This window comes from Lontra canadensis, unplaced genomic scaffold (genome assembly GCF_010015895.1).
Source record: "Lontra canadensis isolate GAN:19392208 unplaced genomic scaffold, GSC_riverotter_1.0 scaffold57, whole genome shotgun sequence".
In the NCBI taxonomy this organism is placed as follows: domain Eukaryota; kingdom Metazoa; phylum Chordata; class Mammalia; order Carnivora; family Mustelidae; genus Lontra; species Lontra canadensis.
In genome coordinates, this window is record NW_022631051.1 from 11074565 (window position 1) to 11092853 (window position 18289).

Consider the following 18289-nt stretch of genomic DNA (forward strand, 5'->3'; position numbering starts at 1 on the left):
GTTGGGGAGATGGGAGGGACTGGGAGCTGACAGTGAAAGGGCAGGGGTTTCTTTGGTAGGTGATCAAAATGTTCTAAAGTTGATTGTGGTGATGGTTGCACAAGTATGAATATACTACGAACTACTGGATTGTACACCATTTTAAATGGGTGAATTGTCTGGTGCCTGGCTGGCTCAGTCAGGAGAGTTTGATTTCTGGGTTGTGAGTTCAAGCCCCACAATTACTTAAAAATTAAAAAAAAAATCTAAAAAAAAGGGTGAATTGTATAGTATGTGAATTATATCTCAAGAAAGCTGTTACCAAAACAAAACAAACCCTATTGTTGGGTCCAGATTGTGTAAAAAACATGTAGAAGTGTATATATGCAGGAAAAAACACTAAAAAAAAAAACCTGACATATTAAAATGTTTATTAATGACCCTGGGGTTGAGCCCCAGGTCAGACTCCCCACTCAGCTGGAAGTCTGCTTATCTCCCTCTCCCTCTGCTTGTGCTTTCTCTCTAAAATAATAAATCTTTTTGAAAAATAAAAATAAAATATGATAGAGGCTATAATTCAATTATTTTTGTGGTACAGTTGGAGCCCTGAGACGGGAGGGTACTATAGACTGAATTGAGTCTTCACCCTCAATTCCTATGTTGAAGCCCCAACCCCAAGTGTGACTGTATTTGGAGATAGGAGGTAACTGATGTTAAATGAGGTCATAAGAGTGGGGCCCTAATCTGTTAAGATTAGTGTCCTTAAAAAAGAAACACCAGAGAGCTTGCTCTCTCCTCCACCCCTGTGGGCAGATACAGCAAGAAGGCAGCCTTTAGCAAGTCAGGAAGACAGACCTTGCTTGAGACCAAACCTTCCAGAACTTGACATTGCACTTCTAGCCTCCAGAACTGTGAAAAAATAAACCTCTGTGCTTAAGCTAACCAGTCTATGGTGTTTTGTTATGGCAGGTGAGCTAAGATAGAAGGATTCACCCTCCTGGGGAGAAGCAGGGAAGATTGCTCCTAATTTCTGTGACTCTCCCCTGACCTCCCTCCATCTCCCTCCTTCCTGTTGCCAAAGTTGCCTTTTTAAGGGCAGACAAATCATACTGTTTGCATGTTCTCAAGGCCTACAGAAAAATTCCAGCTCCTCTGTCTGGTGTGTCCCACTGCAGGGGTTGAGTTCTCCATCCTTCTCTAAGAAGAAGATAAGGGTCTGCTCCAACACACTCTGGGGAATCGCCAGAAAGGGTGTGGCATTTGGGTGACAAACTGAGAGTATGCCAGAGTTCCTCTTACTCTGCTCTTCTCAAAAAAAAAAAAAAATACACATTGGATCCTAAAGAAAGTTGAGTCAAGCTTTACAGAATGAAAGAATCAGGTAACTATTCCAAAGTCCCTCAAAAATGGACACTGAGCTCCAACCCAGCTCTTGGTGTAGGGGAGGCTGGGGTATACCCTTCCACTCCCTTGTTTCTAGAAACTCAGTTCATATTAAAGAAGGAACCAAATCCTAACTGGTTCCCGGGTGCTGGATGGCAAAGGCCTTTCTACACCAGAAATGGGGTGGACAAGAAAGAGGGTGCAGACTTTAGGTAAAAAGCTGGCATCCATCTTGCTAGTTCAGATGAAAGAATGAACACTAGAGGTCCAAACCCTCCGCAAGCACGGCTGGACCTTCTAGGGAATGGAGCAGGCCCAAGAGACAGGAATGTTCACTTATTCAAAGGATCATGACCCCACTAGCTTACTCAGGGAACAGTTAGTTAGGCATCTAGATGCAGCTAATCAGCACTATCCCAAACACACATTCACCAGGTGCTCCTAATGAAACCTCTAACCTAAGAAATAGGTTTTTCAGATTCCAAGTCCCCCGAGATAGAGCACACTTCCGTGGACGGGAGGAAGCCCCCCTCAAGTAACAAAGTAACGTCTGTGAACACGATTTCATGAGCTTCCGATCAACAGCGTCCACCTTCTCAGGAGACCCCTGACCCAAATTTTGCCCTTAAAAATCCTTCCTTATAAGGCATCAGGATGTTCGGGACTTTGAGCATTGGTTTCCCATTCTCCTGGGTGGCACCCCACCAATAAATAGTCTATCTTCACGGCGAAAGCTCGGTGCCAGTCCTTTACTAGCTAGCTGGGCAAGGTGAAGCAACTGTCCTTTGGATTGGTTACAGATAGATGATGGGAAGACCTCCAAGAGGGTGGTCATGTTTGCAAAGACCTGAATCAGGAACAGGCAGATGAATGGGCCTGAGGCTCCAAATGAGAAGGCGACACAATCTTGACTTGAAGCCATTCGCACGCTGGGGACTTAAACGCATGAAAATGTCCAGGTGCCCCACGCAAGGAAAACCACGGCCATTCCAACCTAAAGGCCGAGGAGGCACAAGAACTCTCCACCTTTGGCTCGGCCGCAGCCTTCCCGCCACAGCCGCATCCAATCTGAAGGCGCCATACTCCGTGAGTCAAGCAATGGCCAATCGGAAGCGGGATTCCAGGCTTCGGTCCGCCCCGAGGTGCTGACAACCAATTGGCGTCTGCGCAGCAGCGGGCCAATCCCCAGCAGTGTGCACAGTCCGGTGGCGGCAGTTGGGCGCGTGGTGTCTGTGGCGGCAGTTGAGGTCGAGTAGCGGCGTTGGGCAGCAGCTGAGCTCACCATGGTAAGACCCCAGGGCCTGGCCTGCATTGGCAGGACCCCGGCCACTCTTGCTCTGTGGGCGAAGCCCACCACGTGAGGCGACAGGGAGGGGCAAGACTAGGAAGGACGCTGGGACCGGGGTTCCATGGCGGGGGGACAGGCGTTGGCTGAAGAAGGGGCTGGGGTGCGCACGGGAGGTCCGGGGCTGAGGGGACGAGCAGATCATCATCCTCTCGCTTGTCTTCTGGGTGTGTGGGCCTCAAGGGCAGCGGCGACCTGCATCATGGGAGTGTCTGAGGTTGGGGGTGGGGGAGGGCCGGCAGGTGCAGGTGGCGTCTGAAATTGTGCCTTGAAGGAGCCAGGCTGGCAGCTGGGTTTTTGGGGTGGCCTCGAATCAGCCTCTGAGAAGACCAGCCATAGTGTTGGGCTTCTGAAGACTGGAGGGTGGTTCTCAAATTTTCGGGTCCCAGGACATCCCTACAGTATTACATACGATCCAGGACTCCAAGGAGCTTTTGTTTCATGTGGGTTACATCGATAAGCATTTGTCATGTTAGAAATTTAAAACGAGAAACTAATTTGTTCACTTTGAGGCAGCACATGTTAACATAAATTACAAGTATCCAAGTCAGAATAGCCATAGTTTGTCAACTCTGTGAGAAAATAACATTCCATGGGAAAAGCAGCTAGTTCCGTTGGCAACTCAAAACACACAAGTGCCGTTTCTCAAAGACAGCTGTATTTTAGTAGGTACAAAAGTACTTTATGAATATTTTCCATTTTATCACAGTTCTTGAGGATAGAGATTTTTTTTTTAAAGATATATTTAACTTTAGAGAGAGATAACATGTGAGCGGGGGTGGGCGGGTGGCAGGGGGAGGGAGAGAGACTCCTCAAACAGACTCCCTGATGAACACAGGACTGGATCCCAGGACCCTGAGATCATTACCTGAATTGAAATAAAGAGTCAGACACTTTGGAGGGGCGGGTGCCTGCGTGACTCAGAGGGCTAAGTCCCTGCCTTCAGCTCAGATCATGGTCTCAGGGTCCTGGGATTGAGCCCCACATCAGGCGCTCTGCTTAGCAGGGAGCCTGCTAACCCCTCTCTTTCTCTGCCTGCCTCTCTGCCTACTTGTGATCTCTCTCTCTCAAATAAAATCTTTAAAAAAAAAAAAAAAAAGAGTCAGATGCTTGGGTCACCTGGGTGTCTCAGTCGGTTAAGTAGCTGCCTTTGGGTCAGGTCATGATCCCAAGGTCTAGGGATTGATCCCTACATCCATCTCCCTGCTTCTCCCTCTGCCTGCTCTGCCTACTGCTCCCCCTGCTTGTGTGTGTGCTCTCTCTCTGACAAATAAGTAAATCTTTTAAAATAAAGTATGGGACCGTAGGTGGCTCAGCCGTCAAGTGTCTGTCTTAGGCTCAGTCATGATCCCAGGGTCCTGGGATTGAGCCCTGCATTGGGCTCCCTGCTCCGCGGGAAGTTTGCTTCTCCCTCTCCCACTATGCTTGTGTTCCCTCTCTTATTGTGTCTCTCTCTGTCAAATAAATAAAATCTTTTAAAAATATAAAAGTAAAAAATAAAGAAAAATTTAAAAATCTGCTTAAAAATTTAAAAGAGATGCTTAACTGAGCCACCCAGGTGCCCCAAGGTTGGAGATTTTATAAAATCAATAATCATTTTTGCTTCATTATGAACATTCTTAAATGAAATTGGCCAATTGATCTTCTTTTTTTTGTCTTTTTACTGTGAGTGCATAAATGTGAGAAATCTAACGAACACTGGTACAGTCTGGTGCCACTACCTTGATTTGTGCTCAAGCACCAGCAGTTTTACCCACCTCTAATTATGCACCATCAATGCAGTTGTGAACATGATGAGAAGGACTGGTCACCTCAGCAGTCCTGACTACGATATTGCTTTAATTTCCATGTATCCTGAACAGGTGTATGGATCTCCAGTGGCCTGGCAACTCCAGATAACTTTGAGGACTGTTGCTGGGTAGGGGATCAATAGAAACAATAGATCATTTATAGGAGGAAACATAGTTTTATTGTAAAGTAAAGGAATGAGGAGAGCTTCTGCACATTTGCTGGTTGGAAGTTGAAGCTTCTGGGTAAGTAGGGAACGAGGTTATCTGGTAAGAATATGAAGAGAGCAGTTGGGCTGGAACTTAAAAAGAACACAGGAAGTTTCAAATATTTTTTTTCAGTGAGGAGATAAAGCTGACTAAAGAAATGTAAGATTTTAATGATCCAGCTGAGGTTGGTAATGAATTTATAATGGCTTTCTGTTGAAAGCTAGGAATGGGGATGCCCGGGTGGCTCAGTGGGTTAAAGCCTCTGCCTTCAGTTCAGGTCACAATCCCAGGATCCTGGGATCTAACCGCACATCACATGTCGGGCTCTCTGCTCAGCAGCCTGTTTCCCCTCCTCTCTCTCTGCCTGCCTCTCTGCCTATTTGTGATCTCTGTCTGTCAAATAATGAAATAAAATCTTAAAAAAAAAAAAGAAAGAAAGCTAGGAATGATTTCCTGACTGCTTTTTATTTGTTTCATTGGTTAGATAATCAGATGAAAGTGGCCTTGGAGATCACCTAGCACATTGGTCGCCCTCCCCCCCCCTTTTAAAGATTTTTAAAATGTATTTGTCAGAGTGAATGGATGAGCACAAGGAGGGGGAGCGGCAGGCAGAGGGAGAAGCAGGCTCTCTGCCAAGCAAGGAGCCTGATGCAGGACTCTATCCCAGGACCCTGGGATCATGACCTGAGCCAAAGGCAGCCGCTTAACTGACTGAGCCATCTAGGTATCCCATGTCAGTCCCCATTTTATAAAAGAAGAAATTGAGGGATTTTCTCAGGATACAGAGCTTACTGCAGTCATAGCGGGGCTGAGTGAGTAGAAAAACCAAGTCAGGCATTCTGTGAAGTATAGGCTGCTTGGATTTAAGTAAGGCAAAGTGAACAATACGGATTTGCAAATGGTGTGATTGCGTGGAGTCCAAGACTTCCCAGAGTGTTGTTGACTTCCTTCTCTGAAGGAATGAGTTCTTTGTCATTGGAGTTCTTTCTGGAATTGAATGCTTCCTTCTGGGATAGATTCTTGGGGGATTGCAGCGTAGTGTGAATTTCTGTGCCGCTAATTTGAGATATGATGCTCCTGTAATAGAAAACAGGACTTCAAGTTCTTGGTGTGTTGTACATTAGGATTTAGGGTAGATAGGACACCTTGAATTTAATTTGATTTCCTCTATGTATTTGTAAGGATAATGTGTCTAAAATAGAACAAATGATTAATGACTGTGCAGTTAGGTTCCTGGCAGAAAAGGTATGATGCAGTCAAAATATGTACTTTGAAGAAAATCTTTAAAAAGGTACTATCTATAAAGCTATGGGCAGGGTCTAAGGAAGCCACCAACAGACGGTGCAATGTTGTAGCACTTGTGATGTCTGGTAGCCTTAACTCCTAGCTTTGAAGGTGAAATGAGGGAGGGGTTACTGGAAGTTAAGAAGGTAGCTTTATGAAAAGCACTGTCTGCTAGTTCCTGGCCTTGATAAACACTCAAGGAACCCATGGAAGTATGGCAGGAGGGAGCCAGGAAGTGAGCACCCTGACCACACTGTCCTCTAACCTCCCTGTCTCCTGCTGATGCCTGCCATTGGCTAAAGCAACCAGAAGCCAGGGGCAAAGCAGTCCTTTTAGTGTAGTCCACATGGGTAAGCCTCCCTGAACACAAACCTAGACGGAGAAAAATAGAGGATATATGTAGATGGGTAGATAGAAGATACACATACGGTGACCAGTGGCACCTGAGCTGTGGTAACCTGTGTGCTAGTCCACTTGTCCTTCCCTGAGTCTATACTACCTGTTACCCGGTCTTTGGACAGGACACCATCAAGAACTAATGTTCTTTAGAGACTAAGTATGACTAGCGACAATGCAGAGCTTATTATTGACAGGACACATATAGTCGCAAACACTTTTGTAAAGGGGCTAAGTCTGGCACTTAGTAGCTAGGTGGTTTAGAGTACCTTAGTTTTCACAGTGACAAAAGGGTCACATAAGCCTTCTGGGAAAGGCTTGTAAATGATTTAGATGATGAAACATATATATGTATATATATGTTATTATGTTTTGCATGCCATATAGTGTCGACTGCCTTAAAAACAAGGAGGTCTCAAGGTTTGTGTTCTGGTTTCCAGCGCGAGTGCATCTCTATCCACGTGGGGCAGGCAGGTGTCCAGATTGGCAATGCCTGCTGGGAACTATACTGCCTTGAACATGGAATTCAGCCTGACGGTCAGATGCCAAGTGACAAAACCATCGGCGGTGGGGATGACTCCTTCAACACGTTCTTCAGCGAGACTGGGGCTGGCAAGCATGTGCCCAGAGCAGTGTTTGTGGATCTGGAACCCACCGTGGTCGGTAGGTACTGGGGCACTTGGGCAGCTTTCCTGGGACAGTGAGAGAGTCTCTCTAAAGCCCCACCCACGTCCCCTGTGCTCCTTTGAGTCCTTCCACAGAAAGGATGGGACACACGAGTATATGCCTGTGGCTGTGTTAGGTGAGAAACTACAGGGTGAGTGCTTAAAGTGTCTTTGGCACCAAGGCTCCTAATGCAGGAGAACCTAATATCCAGGAAAGAGAGGCTGGTAATAGATCCACTCAAGGCCCTCTCAGACCCAGGCAGGTGGTTGTGTAGACCAGGGTGCAGGGTGCCTGGTCACGGGTCCTTCGTTAACACTGCCCACAAGGTGTTGCTGGTGCACAAGAGTCTTGACCTGCATCTTAGACGCAGAAGGTAAATAGAGAACATTCCTTGGGATCTACCAGCTGAGAAGCCTGAGGTGGTGGCCAAGGAGAGCTGCAAAGAGACACACCTTTCAGTGGCGACCCAGGAGGAGACAGAACGTCAGCCTGAATTCTGTGAGCCGCAGGCCACCTAGGGTGCCCTGTCAGGATGCCTGGCAGAAGTCACGCTGACCTGGTGACTATCTCATATGTAAGGGCTTCTTAGGCACACTGTTGCTGTAGCTACAGCTGGGAAGAAATAATCGCGTGTGTGCAGGTGTGAGCTTTTTCCCTTCTTTGGGAACCGGTCAGATTGGACTTTGTACCTCCAGTTGACTTTCCCTGCTAGGGCCACAGATCGCAGTTGTGGTCTGCATGTCACAGAGAGACATTTCCTGTGAGACACTGACACTGCTGACCCCCAAGGCCCAGCATGTGCGTGGTAGATGCAGCGGGTCCCCGAATCCCTCCCTCTTGGTGAGTTAACAACAGGCCTTAAAGACACGCGGCCCACGCATCCTCTTTGTAGATGAAGTGCGCACGGGGACCTACAGGCAGCTCTTCCACCCGGAGCAGCTGATCACCGGGAAGGAGGACGCAGCCAATAATTACGCCAGAGGCCATTATACCATCGGCAAGGAGATCGTCGACCTGGTCCTGGACCGGATCCGAAAACTGGTAAGAGGGCGTCCTGTGGACGTTGCCCTGGACGGGAGGGCGGGTGGGGATGGGGACCGTGAGGCCACTCTGGCCAAACCCCAGGCCAGAATCTTGAGTCCCCGTCTTCCTTCATGGGTGGCTTCGTGCATCCATCGTCCATCCATCTTAACACCCGCCTTGCTTTGCTCCTGAGTGTCCCGCGTGTGCGCTGTGGACGATTCGAACGCGTAGCCTCCTGCAGAGGAAAAGAGGAGTGACCGTGGCTCGCTGGAGGTCGGCGCTGTGGCTTCTGCAGGCGCTGACCCACGGTCTGTGATTTCTCTCAGGCGGATCTGTGCACGGGGCTGCAGGGCTTCCTCATCTTCCACAGTTTCGGGGGCGGCACCGGCTCTGGGTTCGCGTCTCTGCTCATGGAGCGGCTGTCGGTGGACTACGGCAAGAAGTCCAAGCTGGAATTTGCCATTTACCCAGCTCCCCAGGTGTCCACGGCAGTGGTGGAGCCCTACAACTCCATCCTGACCACCCACACGACCCTGGAGCATTCCGACTGTGCCTTCATGGTGGACAACGAAGCCATCTACGACATCTGTCGGCGCAACCTGGATATCGAGCGGCCCACGTACACCAACCTCAATCGTCTGATCGGGCAGATCGTGTCCTCCATCACGGCCTCCCTGCGATTCGATGGGGCCCTGAACGTGGACTTGACGGAATTCCAGACCAACCTGGTCCCGTACCCCCGCATCCACTTTCCCCTGGCCACGTACGCCCCGGTCATCTCTGCCGAGAAGGCCTACCACGAGCAGCTGTCCGTGGCTGAGATCACCAATGCCTGCTTCGAGCCGGCCAACCAGATGGTCAAGTGTGACCCTCGGCACGGCAAGTACATGGCCTGCTGCATGTTGTACAGGGGGGACGTGGTCCCGAAAGATGTCAACGCAGCCATTGCCACCATCAAGACCAAGCGCACCATCCAATTTGTGGATTGGTGCCCGACTGGATTTAAGGTAGGACTGGGTGATGCAGAGTGGTTTTTACCTGTCAGCAGCAGCAGACCCAGCACAGCATGCCCTTTGTGGAGAATACCCCCGTTCCATGGCAGCTGGGCTGCAAGGAAAACAAGTTTAGGAATTTGCTAAGGGCATATCAACCACTTCATGTATCCTTATATCTTAGAACCACCCTATAAAGTTTCCCAGGGTAGTATTACTGACATCTTACAGTGTAAAGACTGAGCTGGAGCAGCTGTTAGTATCTTAAAGGCCCCATGGGTGGCAAGTGATGCAGAGCACATCAGAGACAGTCTGACTGTACGTCTGCTCTCTCCACATTTCTCTTTTGCTTACCTGAGTTTGTTAGGTCTGTGGTGTTTTGTATTAGAAATCGTGTTTTTTAGACTTTACATAACTTCAGACACCTCTATTCACTGCAGTTTAGGCAAAACTTACAGGTCTGTAAGCAGAATTTTAAATTGGTTACACAGTGTTTACTGTAGGGGCTGACGAGTTCACTCTTGTTTCTCCAAACCACACTGGGAATGCTGGGTCGCATGTAATACCACACTGATGATAAATAGGTGGCTCCTTCAACTCTGTTTAGTGTCACAGTGAAATGTCTGCCAAGAAAAAGGGAACATGTCTTGGAAGTCAAATAACAGATTATCAGGCTCTAGACCTATTATGATTATGCAGCTAAGTGCCTCACTATGCCTGGGTTTGAGAACTCTGTGCCCTTTGTAATTAAAAGTGATTGTTCACTGTTGGGCTTCTGCACTTGAAAAAGCTGTGGACCCTCCTATTTGTACGTCCTGGTGATTTCCTAAGGTGTTTGGAGAGCTGTACATTCCAGTCATTTCAGATTGAAAATGATGAGAAGCAGAAGAAATGTGTGTCATCTGGTCCCACTTGGAATGGCTGTAGCTTACCAGTAACTGCAGAGAAGTTGAATCTCTCTGGCCCTGTCAGCCCCCACTTTTGTCTGTGTCAGATACCTTGATACAGATCATCTCTGATGGCATAAAAATGATGGATTTAAAGTGACTCACAGGAAAGGGTAAACTTTATGACGGGTTTCACCAATCTGGACATAGCCTACATGGGAAGTTTGCAGACCTTAGAAGTTAGAGGTCAAAGTTTAAATCTATTCCATGCATCTAATTGCCAAGTTCTTGACTTGGGTGGAAGAAGTTCTCTTTCAGTCACTGTAACCTTCAGAAGGTAAGGTTATCCAAGGCAGCTTCACCTGGGAGGCACTGTGGGGTTGCCTTGTGACCAAGCTCCCTCTCCTGAATCTCTGGCTCCTGTGAACCAGCATGAAGGCCAGTCTGTGAGGAGGTACAGAAAGCCATAACTTTTTTTTTTTTTAAGATTTTATTTATTTATTTGACAAAGAGAGATCACATAAGCAGAGAGGCAGGCAGAGAGAGAGGGGGAAGCAGGCTCCCTGCTGAGCAGAGAGGCCCCATGTGGGGCTCCATCCCAGGACCCTGAGGTCATGAATTGAGCCAAAGGCAGAAGCTTAACCCACTGAGCCACCCAGGCTCAGTAAAGCCATAGCTTTTACTGTTCCTACAGAAGACAGGCCAGCCTCAGAGGGACTATATTGCATTCTCATTGCTCTAAGCTCTTTGTCAGCTGGAGTGTGGTTACATTCTGTGTTCTCTAATCATTTACTCGGGGATACACAATATTCTCTGCTTAAATGTGTTTAGTTTTTTATTATAAAAATGCATATATGTAGCAAAATATTAAAACACTATAGAAGGCTGAAAAGCTAAAGTCCTCTTCCCCTTCCCTGGAGCTTGCTTTGTTCTTCATTCTGTGTATTTTCAAAGGAATATATACTTTTTGTGTTCTGGGTGATGTCGAGAGGCCAGCAATAGGGGCAAAGGATGCAAGTTTTTGTCAGTGACAGAGTTGACTCAGTACACACAAGCCAAAGAAAGCAGGGAATTGGTGGCGCTCCCACTTGGGAGGGACTAGCTGGCCTGGCCTTAAGAGTTGTGGGAGGGCACCCATACCCCCTGGTCAAGGTCTGGGCCCATGTCTCTCCCCATAACAGTTCTGGAGACTGGCTGTGTCCCTAGCTGCTGCTAACTGCTATGTGCTCACCAAGACACTGCCTCAGCACACTCCCAGGTGTTTATCCTCCTGCACAATGATGTTCCCTCAGCCATCAATGGCTCTAGCCTGTTTTGTTACCCCAGAGTAAAAATACCTAGGGTAATTTCTAAGCATAAATACTCACATAGTACCCAACTTGTCTTTTTGCCAAGTATATAATATACCTTGAGGGGTGCCTGGGTGGCTTGGTTGTTAAGTGTGTGCCTTCGGCTAAGGTCATGATGCCAGGGTCCTGGGATCAAGCTCTCCGCATCAGGCTCCCTGCTCCACGGGGAGCCTGCTTCTCTCCCACTCCCTCTGCTGTGTTCCCTCTCTCCCTGTGTCTTGCTCTGTCAAATAAATCTTAAAAAAAAAAAAAAATATATATATATATATATATACACATACATATATATATATATATATATATATATATATGTATGTATGTATATATACCTTGAACATGTTTATATGCCAAGACACAGTTCTCATTCTTTTTCATGACCACAGTGTTTCACTAAATGGGTCTATAAAAATTTAGTTTGCCATGATGGACATTTGTTTCCAGTTTTGCCATTAGTACTTTAAAGATTTTATTTATTTATTTATTTTTAAAGATTTTATTTATTTATTTGAAAGAGAGGCAGTGAGAGAGAGCATGAGCAAGGAGAAGGTCAGAGGGAGAAGCAGACTCCCCGTGAAGCTGGGAGCCTGATGCGGGACTCGATCCCGGGACTCCGAGATCATGACCTGAGCTGAAAGCAGTCGTCCAACCAACTGAGCCACCCAGGCGTCCCAGATTTTATTTATTTATTTGACAGAGACAGAGATCACAAGTAGGCAGAGAGGCAGGCAGAGAGTGGGGGGGAAACAGGCTCCCAACTGAGCAGAGCTAGATGCAGGCCTTGATCCCAGGACCCTGAGGTCATGACCTGAGCGGAAGGCAGAGGCTTAACCCACTGAGCCAACCAGGCACCCACCATTAGTACTTTAAATACATAAAAATGTTCATACATGTAGCTTTGTGCTCTTGTGTGGGTAAATCAGAATTGAAAGCATATGGTCAAAGGATGTTAAATTCTTATCAGTACTATAAAAAAATAAAGTACCAGTTTATACAGGGCATCATTTAAACTGGGTCCACAGCTCGTTTTTAAAAGCAAGCTACTGGAGTGTCTGGGTGGCTTAGTTGGTTAAGCATCTGCCTTTGGCTCAGGTCGTGGTCTCAGGGCACTGGTGGAGCCCCACATTGGGCTCCCTGGTCATCGGGGAGTCTGCTTCTTCTGCCTGCTGCTCCCCCACCTGTGTGCTCTGTCAGATAAATAAATAAAATCTTAAAAAAAAAAAAGCTACCTTTTCTGAGGCCACATTATAATCACCATATGTTCCCTTTCTCTCACAGGTGGGCATCAACTACCAGCCCCCCACTGTCGTCCCCGGGGGTGACCTGGCCAAGGTGCAGCGGGCCGTGTGCATGCTGAGCAACACGACCGCCATTGCCGAGGCCTGGGCCCGCCTGGACCATAAGTTTGACCTCATGTACGCAAAGCGAGCCTTTGTGCACTGGTACGTGGGGGAAGGCATGGAGGAAGGGGAGTTCTCTGAGGCCCGGGAGGACCTGGCAGCTCTGGAGAAAGATTATGAAGAGGTGGGTGTGGATTCCGTGGAAGCAGAGGCCGAAGAAGGGGAAGAATACTGAATGGGAGTGCATCTGGCTACCATCCCTTTGTATCGCCCCCACTGTAACATTACAAGATATGTTTACCTATTAAAGTTTCTGTATTGAAGGGTTGTGTCCCTTGTGCTGCACCTTGACAGAATGCCCGATCCAGATACCTGCCTTTTCAAAGTGCATTTCCAGGGTAAAAAACATGTTTCCTCTCAAAAAAATTAAGCATGTTCGTATGTTTAGTTACCACTTTACCCCTAGAAGGAAGGCTTCAAAAGGCATGGCTGAGGGAATTAGGAAAAATGCTTTGGTTATTCTTAAATCTTTCACTTACTCTTGGTGTTCCTTTGGAGAATGAACTAGTAATGTTCCCCCCCCCCCCCCTAAATGTGGAGCGCCTACTTTCACCCAGTCCTGTGGGAGGGACCAAGGAGGCAGCTCCACCCTAGTGCTAATGCATTTACTGAGGCTGTTTGCAGCAAGGTCTTTTGGGGGGAGGGGGGATAATTGGTTTGTTTTAAGTCTTTTTTTTTTTCTTTTAACATTATCTATTTGAGAGCAAGGAAGTGAGCACCAGCAGGGGTAAGGAGGGGGTGGGTGGGGAGAGGGAAAAGCAGGCTCCCTACTGAGCAGGGAGCCCAAAGATCAGGCCCTGAGCTGAAGGCAGATGCTTAACTGACTGAGCCACCCAGGCGCCCCTGTTTGTTTTAAAGATTTATACATCTTCACTTCAGAAAAAAACAGACTCCAAGCAGGAGGGGCAGAGGAAGGGGGAGGGAAAATCCCAAGCCAACCTGCAGTTAACCGCAAAGCCTGAAGTGGGGCTCCATCTCAGGACCCTGAGATCATGACCTAAGCCAAACCAAGAGCAGAATGCTCAACTGACTGGGCTACCCAGGCGCTCCTAAGGCCTTTGTTTTTGTTTTTAAAGATTTTATTTGAGAGCATGAGAGGCAAAAAGGTCGGAGGGAGAAGTTGACTCCCCATGGAGCAGGGAGCCTGATGCGGGACCCAATCCAGGACTCTGGGATCATGACCTGAGCTGAAAGCAGTCGCTTAACCAACTGAGCCACCCAGGCACCCAGCCTTTGTTTTTCTTTTTTTTTTCTTTTTGTTTTTCTTTTTAAAGATTCTATTTATTTGAGAGAGAGAGAGAGAGAGAGCATGAAAGGGGCGATGGGCAGAGGGAGAAGCCAGCTCCCCGATGAGCAGAGGGCCTGATGTGGTCCAGGATCATGACCCGAGCCGAAGGCAGCTGCTCAACCGAGCCACCCAGGTGCCCCCAGCCTTTGTTTTTATCCGTAACTCAGCTGCCTCCCTGCCAGAAGGAACAAGAAAACCTTCTGCCCATTTACATTTTCCCAAAATGTGACCAGTGCCCACCGCACACCCATCCAATTTATATTTTTCCCGGAGTAAGCTAGGAGCACTGGACTTTGTCAGGTTCTTTGGATCACGCATCGTGGTCCCTTTGTTCTCGCTGGAGTTAACTTTCTTGCAGTCTACTCTTTACCGGGAGCTAGCGTGAGTCCCAGGACCCTGCCGGCTTCCCGCTTCCCCGCCGCCAGAGCTATAGGCCGGGACTTTGCGCCGCCAAGCGAGACCGCTCCTTCGGCGCCTAGGTGCTAAGAGCCAAGAGCTCGCAGGAAAGACAAAAAGAGGTCCCTGTGTGTGACGGCGCACGCGTTCAGGTAGGCTGGGACAGCGCAGATCCGGCGGCGATCTTACGCTCCCGCCGCTTCCGGGGCCCGCCCCGCCCCTCGGGCCAACGCCCCGCTCTTCCGAGTCTCTATGGTACCAACTTCCACCGCGCGCCACTCCTCGCGAGACTTCGGCGGCGCAGCAATGGCGAGATCGTGAGTGCCGCTGACGGGAGTCAGGAGAACGGGCTGGGACGGGGCTCGGGCGAGATCGGGCCGGGGGAGACCCGGCAGGCCAGGGCCGCCTGGAGCGGAGCGGCGGCTGGGGGCGCAAGGCCCCTTGGGGCCGGGACAGCCGCCCACGACCAAGCTCCCGCCTCTTCCCCAGATGCCGCGTCACTGCTCCGCCGCCGGCTGCTGCACACGGGACACACGCGAGACGCGCAACCGCGGCATCTCCTTCCACAGGTCAGCGCGCGTGCGTGCTGGCGCGGGAAGGTTAACATGCGCATGCGCCCGTTTTTCCCTCTGCGTGGAAACACGATTGCGCATGTGCCATCCTCTCTTTGGCGCGAGGCTCGTACTTGTAGATGGGAGAGGGTGAAAGGGGCGGTGCCGGTGCGACTGAGTCTAGGTGGGAGAGGAAGCACGGGAGATCACCAGCCTGGGGCCTTATGTTCTGTGACTCTTACCTGCTAGGTGGTACTAAGGAAGTTGCTCTCCTTGAGGCCTCAGTTTCCTCATCTGGGCTTGGGAGGACGGTGTTTACCCGGAGAGGTGAAGGGAGGTCTGGTGGTGGCGTGTGCAGGACCAGCCCTTGCCGTCTGGAGAGCTTGGGCAGCTGGAGCCCAGGGTTGCAGATACCCTGGTGCTCACTGGTCTGTGGCTCCACAGACTTCCCAAGAAGGACAACCCGCGGCGAGGCTTGTGGCTGGCCAACTGCCAGCGGCTGGACCCCAGCGGCCAGGGCCTGTGGGACCCGGCTTCCGAGTACATCTACTTCTGCTCCAAACACTTCGAGGAAAACTGCTTTGAGCTGGTGGGAATCAGGTGAGCTTCCTTGGCAAGCATCGCTGGGGCAGGGTTTGAAGCATCAGAGTGGCTGGCCGATTGGGGCAGCTGTAGGGCCAGGAGAGGAGAATCCTGGAGTCACTCGCTGGGGGACAGACAGACCTGGTTCCCAGTGTGGCTGCATCTTTCCAGCTTTGTACCTCAGTGACAGTAAGACCCATCCCCTCAGGATAACTGTGCCAGTGACAAGGGAGAAAAACATTAGCTTTTTCAGAGGTTATTCCTTAGGACCTAAGTCCTCCCAGCAAGTCCACAGTGAAATTACACTTTTGGCTGGTCAGCCTAGCTCTGGTGCAGCCTTTCTACACACTGAAATTTCGAGGAAGAGAATGGTGTCACTTATCTAACTTGGTTTTCCCTAAATTAAGTGCTTGCAACATGCCTACCCACCTCCTGTAGCGCTAGTGTGGGAGAGCCCGATCTGGGGCGCTGGGGGCATGCTAGCTCTGTGCCCTGCGGGTTGCCCTGGGTGGCAGGATGTGTTGTCCATCTCATCCAGGCTGCTTTCCCCCACAGCGGGTATCACAGGCTGAAGGAGGGGGCAGTTCCCACAATATTTGAGTCTTTCTCCAAGTTACGCCGGACAACCAAGACCAAGGGGCACAGTTACCCACCTGGCCCCCCCGAAGTCAGCCGACTCCGGCGATGCAGGAAGCGGTATGTGTGCTGTGGGTGGAGGGTGCCTTGCTCCCATCCCAAGCCTGAGAGACGGGTTTATTTAGTTTTCCAGCAATCTTGCTGGACAGGGTTCTGAGCCAGCAGAGTGGGCTCGGTGGGCTGGTGAAGTGGGGTCTGGCATGGCCTTGGCCTGGCTTATTAGTCTCTCTCTCTCTCTCTCTCTCTCCTCTCAGCTGCTCTGAGGGCCGAGGGCCCACGACTCCATTTTCCCCACCTCCCCCTGTTGATGTCACCTGCTTTCCTGTGGAAGAGGCTTCGGCCCCTGCTGCTTTGCCTGCCTCCCCTACTGGGAGGCTGGAGGCTGGCCTCAGCAGCCCCTTCTCAGACCTCCTGGGGCCCCTGGGTGCCCAGGCAGATGAAGCAGGCTGCAGCGCCCAGCCCTCACCGGAGCGGGAACCAGAGAGACAGCCGTCCCCGCTCGAGCCACGGCCTGTCTCACCCTCGGCCTATATGCTGCGCCTCCCACCCCCGGCCGGCGCCTACATCCAGAATGAGCACAGCTACCAGGTGGGCAGCGCCCTGCTCTGGAAGCGGCGGGCTGAGGCCGCACTTGATGCCCTGGACAAGGCCCAGCGCCAGCTGCAGGCCTGCAAGCGGCGAGAGCAGCGCCTGCGGTTACGGCTCAGCAAACTGCAGCAGGAGCGGGCACGGGAGAAGCGGGCACAGGCAGATGCTCGCCAGACTCTAAAGGAGCATGTGCAGGACTTTGCCATGCAGCTGAGTAGCAGCATGGCATGAGGGAGGGGCTGTTGGCCCCAGGGCTGACATGAAGGGCTGCCTGGTGGGGCTTCAGCCTCATCCTCCCTCGGAATCCGCCTGGAAAGGGACCTAGTCCGAGCTGTGTCCACCAGACCTGCCAGATGCCATAATAAAGTGGATTCTAGGAGGCCCTGCTATCTGGCTCAGCTGGGGCCGGGGCCCTACCCCTGGAGTCTGAGCTCTCAGCTACGGAGAGCAAGAAGTCCAACTCTTTCCTGCCTCTCCTCCTGCAACTCCAGGCCCCCCAGGGTTTTCTGAGGGACAGGATGGTGTGAGCAGAGGCCAGGGGCAGCACTAGGAACCCTCTTCTTGGTACCTGAACAGCCCAGACTTAAGCAGTCTCACCTCTCTGAAAAAAACACTCATGAAACCCAGGCCAGATTCAGTTTGCAAGGACACCTGCATGGCTTCCATCCACTGGCCCGGTCGGCCCAGTAGTCAGGGTCGGCCCAGCATAGCACCTCAACCCCAGCCTGCAGACCAGCTACCTACTCCATTAACCACTGAGCTGGGCTCATCTGAAAAATGGACAAAGATGGCAATTTCTGACCTGGTGCTATATGCTTGGCAAGTAGTAAGGGCCCAGCAATGACACTTCTGGGCCCAGAGGTTTGGGAAGAGGTGGGGAATCTTAGAGGTACCCTTGCAGATAGCAATCCTGGCCTCAACCTGAGTCCCCAATGTTGTTCAAGTTAACTGGAATGTAGGCATCCCCGCATCTGTGATGGGCAAATGGCTCAGGGTGCCGGCTGGTTTTAACCGCACACGTAATCTCCCTGCTGGGTTTCGGCCACGATAGCCCAAGAGCATAGCTGAAATCTCCCTAGTCCTGGAAAGTGCCACGCAATGTTCTGAAATTGGCTTTCTAGGGTCCGTGGTGTGTAAGTTCATTTATTCATGGGTTTAGAAGAGAAGGTCAAGCAGTTGGTTATAAGGGTCCACCATAGAGCAGGTTCTGTCCATCATTCCCTGGAGTTTCCAGGCTCAGAGAGGCTTGTCTTGCGCTGGCCCATTTCCTGGTTTGCTGGCGGCCTTATGGACTCCCCATGCCTGAGGGTGCCTACCTGTCACTGGGGCTCCCCATCTGTCTGTATAAGGCACCTGGGGCTCTTCATTAAGGGCCGAGGCATGGCAGGTGCCATGTTTGCATGGGGGCACAATGGGAAGGAAGGTGTGAAGGATTGTTTCCCCCAAAGTAGCTTCCTGATAGCTAGGGCAAGAGGGTCCCTGGGGTTCTTGCTGCCAGAAAGGAGGCAGAATAGTGCTTTCTGTGTTAGTGTGGAGTCCCAGGGCCTTCT

The 18289-nt window shown here is 50.3% G+C and overlaps 2 protein-coding genes across 2 annotated transcripts; both read left to right on the forward strand.

Moving 5' to 3' along the window:
• The first annotated feature begins 2539 nt into the window (after positions 1 to 2539).
• On the forward strand, positions 2540 to 12962 carry LOC116878443 (tubulin alpha-3 chain). The gene is made up of 5 exons (XM_032875958.1): positions 2540 to 2648; positions 6825 to 7047; positions 7943 to 8091; positions 8400 to 9080; positions 12577 to 12962. The coding sequence occupies exons 1-5, from the start codon at positions 2646 to 2648 to the stop codon at positions 12871 to 12873; spliced, it is 1353 nt and encodes a 450-aa protein (XP_032731849.1). The 5' UTR covers positions 2540 to 2645; the 3' UTR covers positions 12874 to 12962.
• Positions 12963 to 14588: 1626 nt separating this feature from the next.
• Positions 14589 to 17184, forward strand: THAP7 (THAP domain containing 7). Its single transcript, XM_032875961.1, has 5 exons — positions 14589 to 14699; positions 14872 to 14951; positions 15378 to 15533; positions 16071 to 16211; positions 16406 to 17184. Exons 2-5 carry the CDS (start codon positions 14872 to 14874, stop codon positions 16968 to 16970), a joined length of 942 nt encoding a protein of 313 aa, XP_032731852.1. The 5' UTR covers positions 14589 to 14699; the 3' UTR covers positions 16971 to 17184.
• Positions 17185 to 18289: the final 1105 nt, after the last annotated feature.

Excerpts from the sequence above, each read along its gene's own strand:
- LOC116878443 (XM_032875958.1), top strand. Across the intron at positions 7,048-7,942 it reads TCTGGAACCCACCGTGGTCG|ATGAAGTGCGCACGGGGACC; the intron begins GTAGGTACTGGG and ends TCCTCTTTGTAG. Across the intron at positions 8,092-8,399 it reads TGGACCGGATCCGAAAACTG|GCGGATCTGTGCACGGGGCT; the intron begins GTAAGAGGGCGT and ends GATTTCTCTCAG.
- THAP7 (XM_032875961.1), top strand. The coding sequence starts at position 14,872 with ATGCCGCGTCACTGCTCCGCCGCCGGCTGCTGCACACGGGACACACGC. Across the intron at positions 14,952-15,377 it reads CGCGGCATCTCCTTCCACAG|ACTTCCCAAGAAGGACAACC; the intron begins GTCAGCGCGCGT and ends GTGGCTCCACAG. Across the intron at positions 16,212-16,405 it reads CTCCGGCGATGCAGGAAGCG|CTGCTCTGAGGGCCGAGGGC; the intron begins GTATGTGTGCTG and ends CTCTCCTCTCAG.